The sequence below is a fragment of the Phytophthora parasitica genome, assembly GCF_000247585.1.
Source record: "Phytophthora parasitica INRA-310 unplaced genomic scaffold supercont2.5, whole genome shotgun sequence".
NCBI classification, from domain to species: Eukaryota; Oomycota; class Peronosporomycetes; order Peronosporales; family Peronosporaceae; genus Phytophthora; species Phytophthora nicotianae.
Window position 1 is genome coordinate 312,588 of NW_008648991.1, and position 6,890 is coordinate 319,477.

At 47.0% G+C, this 6,890-nt stretch overlaps 3 protein-coding genes across 3 annotated transcripts; 1 reads left to right on the forward strand and 2 right to left on the reverse strand.

Annotated features, from left to right (window-relative positions):
• Positions 1-1,337: 1,337 nt before the first annotated feature.
• PPTG_04479 (hypothetical protein) lies at positions 1,338-1,960 on the reverse strand (the record flags this gene model as incomplete). The annotated part of the gene is made up of 2 exons (XM_008896722.1): positions 1,338-1,660; positions 1,783-1,960. The coding sequence occupies 2 exons, from the start codon at positions 1,958-1,960 to the stop codon at positions 1,338-1,340; spliced, it is 501 nt and encodes a 166-aa protein (XP_008894970.1).
• Positions 1,961-2,272: 312 nt separating this feature from the next.
• PPTG_21401 (hypothetical protein) lies at positions 2,273-2,652 on the reverse strand. The gene has a single exon (XM_008897411.1). The coding sequence runs from the start codon at positions 2,611-2,613 to the stop codon at positions 2,437-2,439; it is 177 nt and encodes a 58-aa protein (XP_008895659.1). The 5' UTR covers positions 2,614-2,652; the 3' UTR covers positions 2,273-2,436.
• A 2,906-nt stretch (positions 2,653-5,558) lies between these two features.
• On the forward strand, positions 5,559-5,899 carry PPTG_04480 (hypothetical protein; the record flags this gene model as incomplete). The annotated part of the gene is made up of 2 exons (XM_008896723.1): positions 5,559-5,759; positions 5,825-5,899. The coding sequence occupies 2 exons, from the start codon at positions 5,559-5,561 to the stop codon at positions 5,897-5,899; spliced, it is 276 nt and encodes a 91-aa protein (XP_008894971.1).
• Between the last annotated feature and the right edge of the window lie 991 nt (positions 5,900-6,890).

Sequence of the window (6,890 nt, forward strand, 5' to 3'; positions counted from 1 at the left end):
TTTTTTTCCCTATCTTTGATGACAGAGGGGGTGCAATCCCCATGAAAGGCGATGAATGGCTGTGGAGGCAGAAAGGCATGAGCAAGTAAGATTGAACCTAAAATGCTCGGTTTGTCACACAAAAAGTCGGTGGTGCTACTCACCTTGTTCTCTCCGAAGATATCTGCAGTGCATAGAACAAGTAGTACGATATCTTGCCCCGTAAACGTATATACTAAACCGGGAAATAAATCCAGTGCACTGCTTACCGCTGCCACATCCCGATCAAAGTGATAACAATTTCGCTCTTCGCATGGAATAGCTCTGGGTTTTATACGACTTCAAGCTTGCTAGGCATCACGAAGGATAGATATAAAGTCATGCCCTCACGTACACCATTTCTGAATCAAATTGAGTATTCCACAGATTAAAACAAAAACCAAAACGAGAAAACCTTCAATACACTATGATTTTATCATCCCATCACCTCTGCTATTTAATACAGTATGCAGAGCTGTATGTGCTAAGGTGCCTCAAATTCCACGATTAGATACATTCGCATTTCTCTTGCATTTCCTCGTTTGGATTCAAGCTGTTCATGCTTTGATCGGGGAAATTCACAATTTGATCCAGAAGTGGTGTAGAGAAAGCATACTATTGTCTAGTCATCGCCACCTTAACTGGTTCACGTAGGTTGTTGAAATCAGTTCAATCCAATAGAAACGAATAGCTAAATATTCTGGAAAGTGATGCCACAAATAATTTACTAAAACAAAGAGTTTCTATTTATTGAGAAGATAACATTACTAGATCGCACGTGGGTAGTTGCCTGTATTAGTACAGCATTGTCTTTTAGTAGAACCCTTATTCTGTAGCTTCAACCTAGACACTATCGGACCGTTGGACAATATGCTCTGGTACAATGTGGTATAAACTATACAAAAGAAAAAGGCAGCTTCAATTAACCACACACTTTGAAGATCGACAGTCCATCAGCTTTGAACATGCAACGCAAGTCCCAAACTCGGGTGGTAATAAAAAGAATCAGATTGCAGAAAGCATCATAGGCCCACTTGATTGAATTCATAATGATATTTTGGTAGAAGGCAATGCGTTCTACAAATGTCCTAAACTGTCCTATTTGCCCTAAAACCGGACTGTAGATTACTTGCAGACAAACAGAAAAAGTTACAAGTTTAGGACGTTACGACAAGTTTTAGGACAATTCTGCCGAAATCTATGCGGTCTAAAAGGACACTCGACCGAGTACTATTAACGGGATATCTTCTAAAAGAATGTGTTTAGACCTGACTCTGTATTACGATTTCGCATTATCTGGCACGCGTCGACTACAGTTTCTAGACGAAGCAAGCATAGCTGGCCGGAACAACCGGTTGCACCGGTGGAGTATGATGAGGGACCGATTGACGACCATGCTTGATATCGATGATCAGTCGAATGTAGCGTTCTGCCTCCTTCTTGGTTCCTTCAATAAAGGCAAGAAGGCTTGGATGCGTACCGAGCCGCGACGCAAAGTCACGGTTGTTCTTTTCCAATGGATTATTGGTTCGGTTGATGATATCAACTTCGTACCGCACCATTTCCTGGACGTTCCACTTCGTTGCGTCGTACCGCTCCATCCAAGTCTTCACAAAGTACCTCCAGAAGTCGTTCCACATGCCTTTGGCGCGAGACTCGTCGATACAACTCCGCACATAGCGAATTCCCTCCATAATTCAAATTTAAAATTTGGTTAGCATCAAATATTGGACACGACTAAATTACAAAATTAAAAGCCCTCACCTTTTTTCCGGATTTCGTCCACGGGGATGCGAGTTAGTGTATCCAACTTGCCGGAGCTGAGCGCATCTTTTATTTGGTCCTCAGGAATGCGCAGATCCACCATTGCGACGGAGTGCCTGTTATCAATGGAATAGGCACCCAACGAGATTGGCACGAGGAAAGTGCTCCAGCACTGCATTAATTAGAGCAACTTCAAAGTCACATGTGACATTTTGAGGCTCAAGCTGGCTGTTACTCAAGGTGATGAGCACATTTAACACTCTCCAATAGGTCTCTTGTGACTTGTTCTGCACCAGGACGTCGCGGATCGGCAGGTAGAGGTCTACAGCCGGCTCATAGGCCATCACAGTGAGGCACTGGCTGAACGGCTTCGGCACGACCGAAAAGGTCCCATCCACGAAAACCGTGATTTTGGATAAACGTAAAATTCGGCCTAGATTCGTTGTGAGACAGACCGATCATTCGCAGCATTCCGGTGGTCGATGGCGTAGGGTAGACCACACTGAACTGCAGAAAGGCTCTCGAATCCGTGTCGCTAACGCAGCACACAGGTTCCGTGGCGATGGTCTAAAAGGCGTCGTCGTCGGAGCAGTCTTGGCGCGTGTGCTTCACAACGCTGACGGCTACAGAACACGGGATAATTGTCAACGCTGTCTAGTCTCCGACATAACGCTCTCTTAAACCGTCGTACACCTCCTGCCAGATAACCGGTGGTGGCGTCACTCTGTCTAGAGCACTGCGGTGTTGGAGCTGAAGCCGTATCTCCTGGCGCACGTCTGTAACCCTCTCAGAACGACGCACCTCGAAAGTGTGCATGCTCTTGTCGGCCATTATATCCCATCTCTCACAATTACTTTATCTTTTCATCCTTGTCGAAATTTCTTGCAACTGTAGTAAATAGTGCTCGTTTCAGTACACGTGCGCTTCGCACAGAACGAATACCCTCCGTGCTCCATAGTTTGAGTGAGATGGTCGTCCTCGGAAGCTTGTTTTGGTTTGAGTGGCTAAGGTGGGTTTCTAAAGTTTGATGTAGCATTCATAATATTACGCACAACAGGTTTTGGACAGGTTTTAGGATGCAATACATTTCAGTCTGTACGACAGGATTATATCATTTTAGGACAAAACTGCGAATTTATGGAAAATACTTTAGGACAAATAACGGATAACGCCAAATAGTGCATCTGTGCCAATTAAAGTGTCCCCTGTCATATCGAATCGATCTGTTGACTATACAATATCTACAATTCCCACTCACAATTGAATACCCACGTTGGATTCTAGGGCACGTCGTTTTGATTTGTGAGCTGCACAACCATTACCATTATCCATTTTACTGTCCTCTCCGCACTCACATCCTCGCCAAGCATTACCATGCCAGCGTCTCGTCTCGCCAAGACCATGTCCGAGAAGAAAGAAGTCGTTACCTGGATCGAGTAACACGGCGAAGCCCCGGCATGAGCTGCCACGTTCTTTCAGAACGAACGCGGGTGGAAAATCTCGGCTGCACAAGTCCACTATTGGTCAAAGCAGAGGGATGTCATTAAAAAGGCCCCGGTCTCCAACCTCCGTCTCAAGGGCGCTGGAGCAAGCCGCGCTTAGCCGGGATAGAGGACATGATCTTCGATCAAGTTTTCTTTCTCAGATCGGAAAAGAAAAAGGTCTCGAGATCCTTCGTTGTCGAGATGGGCAAGCAGCTCGCTCGCTCGGAACAGCACGACGACTCCTTTGTAGGCTCGAACAAGTGGGTTGACGGCTTTATGCAGCGCTACAATCTATCCCTGCGTCGGACGACCAACCTCACGACGCTCACTGACGATGTGCTAACCGACCGGGCCGTGCGCTACATGGAATATCTGTCGCCACGGGTTGATGCGTTAAGTCTAGACCACACTGTCCTGATGGACGAAACCGCAGTGTATTTTGAAGATCCGCGCCGCCAGACCATCGACGCCACCGGAGCCCGTCATGTGGTACTGAAGTCCACTGGCTTTGCTTCAATGCGGGTGACTGCAGTCATTGCTGTGTCTGCGTCGGGTCGCAAGCTACCGCCACTCGTCGTGTGAAAAGGCGCTCGTCAAGATGGTGCAATTGACAGGATTGGAAACACGTATGTCACGTATCAAAAACGAGCATGGGTTGACTCACAGTTGCTGATCAAGTGGCTTGATGTTGCTTTTCCACCAGTTCTGGATGCAGCTACACCGATGAAAGCCGTCGTGTGGGATTCGATGCGCGCCCACGTGTCGAAGGCTGTGAAGGCGCAGTTTGCTAAGAAAAGGATTGAGATGTTTGTTATTCCCGGTGGGTTGACGCCGTACGTTCAAGCCGGAGACATCGGGATTTACACATCTTTCAAGGATAAACTTTCTGGCATCATCGACGATTGGAAGTCGTCTGACCGCATCGTGTACACGAAGGGCGGGAACCCGAAGCAACCTCCAGTGGAAAATGTGGCGCAGTGGGTGCAGACCGCCTGGAAGGATGTATCAGACGACGTCGTTTCCCGCTCTGTCGCGGCGGCCGAATTCTCTCGATGCTATCAAGACTGGCATATTAACCGCCACGACGTGTACGGTGAGCTGTTTTGCCGCAAGTGGCTGTCTCGTGGCGATGATTCCGAAGCCGACGACGTTGAGGAAAAGCTGCTCGAAAACCTGGATGACTTTACGATTTGGGATTCAGAAGCATCTGCCTAAGCAGGCTCAGTAGTGTGCTACCTCCATTTTGTATACCCTGCTGCCCCTGGGGCGTCGTTTATTCGATTGAATACAGCACACAATTTGGCGTTATCCGTTAGGACAGCTTAGGACATTTGTAGGACGCATTACCCTGCACCGATATTTTCCATACGCACATAAAATCTTTACTGCTGTACATTTTACCAATCTCTCGTAGGTTGTTCACGGGCCGAATCAGCCGCAAAGAAGCGGTAGAACAGGTCGAATAGTATAATTTTAGATACGTTGAGTTTTAGCTAAAATAGTTAAAATCTCAAATTGCCACTTTCAACCATTATGCTGTAGTTTCCTCCAACTACGGTCCCAACGCAGATACACGCCCCCGTCGTAACGCATTCGCATACACGAGGCTACTTTCGAGTGACATCAAGGTCACGGTTTCGACGGCATGCTACCAGTAGCTCAAGCATCACGTAACGACCAACTGAACTTCCTTCCAAAGGAAGCCAGCCCACTCGTAATTTCGCCGGGCCTGTTACCCCTGTCGCGATGAAACTCCGTCACTGCAAGGGCCTTCGCACCTTGCTCCTGAGCTCCGCACTCTACTATCAAGGGATGTGCACGAAGCGGTATTCCTCGAGCTCCCGTGGTCTCTCTCCGGCATCCCCACAAGGATTGCTACACACTCTGCTACCCGCCTTAATATCCGCTTACGCCGCTGGAAATACACAACGCTCTAGCGACCTACATTCGTTGTATGCTGGATAGAAACCCCGTCACTTTGGCGCAACCTCATATATTAGTCTTGATCCGCCACTAACCAGCAACAAAAATCAACTGACGGTCGAGTCTGCGATACCGCAGCTCGTTACCTTCCTATCTCCACCCCTTCGCCTAGCTACACTTGACGTCTACCCAGAATAGTGTAAGCATCCGCCATATCTGCAGTCGATAAGCTCGACTTAGACAAGATATAAGTTGACATACCAGCGCTAGCGTCTGCCACAAATGTATTAATCCAGTTAAGTCTGTCCCAACGTAAGAGTCCCTACTTCTACACTACACGACTGAGTTTTGCAGTGTACCCACAGGACAATGTCTTTCCACTTTCAGTCAGTAGAAGTTTGGCGCGAAACTCGGATCAAGAATGGAATTGTGTCTACTGCGCTGATGCTGTGTTTGGACGAAGTGGTCATCAACCACGACAAGGAGGTTGCGGAAGCTCAGCATAAAGACTTCCAGCTCCTAATTGATGAGGTCTGGAAGGTGGCAATGCGCTCGCAGCACTACCTGACGGTACGGTGCCTTGATAGGCCTTCTGAGTCAGTCTGGATGGCGCTATACGCGTTTGGCGACGACAGGAACTTTTTAAACACTACAAGTTTGACGAGGCACGTGGCTACTTGTCTGTCGATGAGGTTCGAAGAATGTACTAACTGTGTACTCTTTGTGCAAACTGCAGATCGGCGTTCTCCCAGCTCTTACAACGCTTCTCCCAGTTCTATCGTATGTCTTCTTCATCTTCCTGAGGCCGACCACAGCGCAGCTTCCAATGCAGAGCTGAGTGGACGAGGTGAGCCATGGCTTCTAGAACAAGAGCTTCATAAAAACTGAGAAGTGTCTGTATGGCACCCACCTGTCACCTCCAGAGGCAAATTGCCGACTGAGCACCAAACTGAGAAGTCGCAAAAAATCGCAAAAAATATAAGTCATTGCAGAGTTATGACTGTTGTAGAGGAGTGATGGTAATACTAAACTACTAACGCCGTGCTAGCACGGTAAAGCTCTGGATTTTACATATAAGAACATGACTTGTACCAGAAACTTTAGATTATTATTTTAATTTTTTCTATACCATTTTTTGAAGTTGTACATGTATTAAATAGAAACTACCATTGTTTTACTAATACTTAATTTTTAAACTTAAAGGTTTTACGTGTAATTCCAAATGCATCTTGACATATAAAAAAAATAATTTGGTCAAAACCTAGTGAGATTACAACTTGTTGGGTTAGTGGGGATCTTCATCAGCCGCAAACGCAAGCGAGTTTACTACCCCCAGCAGACTGTGGTGACTGAAATGGAGTAGTCTTCTATCATCCACCGAGAGACCCACAACAAGACACTTCCTGCTTGGATTCGCTCAGTTCAGCAGACATCTTCGCAGTCAAAAACCCAGGAAGAACCAGTGAGCCTTAGCGCGCTCGTCCAGTTTCATTTGCATCCAAGTTTTCAGTATATGATCCAGACGACGCATCCAGTCGAGATCTGCGTGGACGAATTTCCTGTAGGATGATTGCATGGACAGAAGTTACCGTCGTAACGAGGACCAACTCCGTATTACGCCAGCACCACAGCAAAGGAATATCTAGGTGCTAGAATTTCCAGTAGGATGATTGCATGGTCACTACTCACGGTCGAAGACCA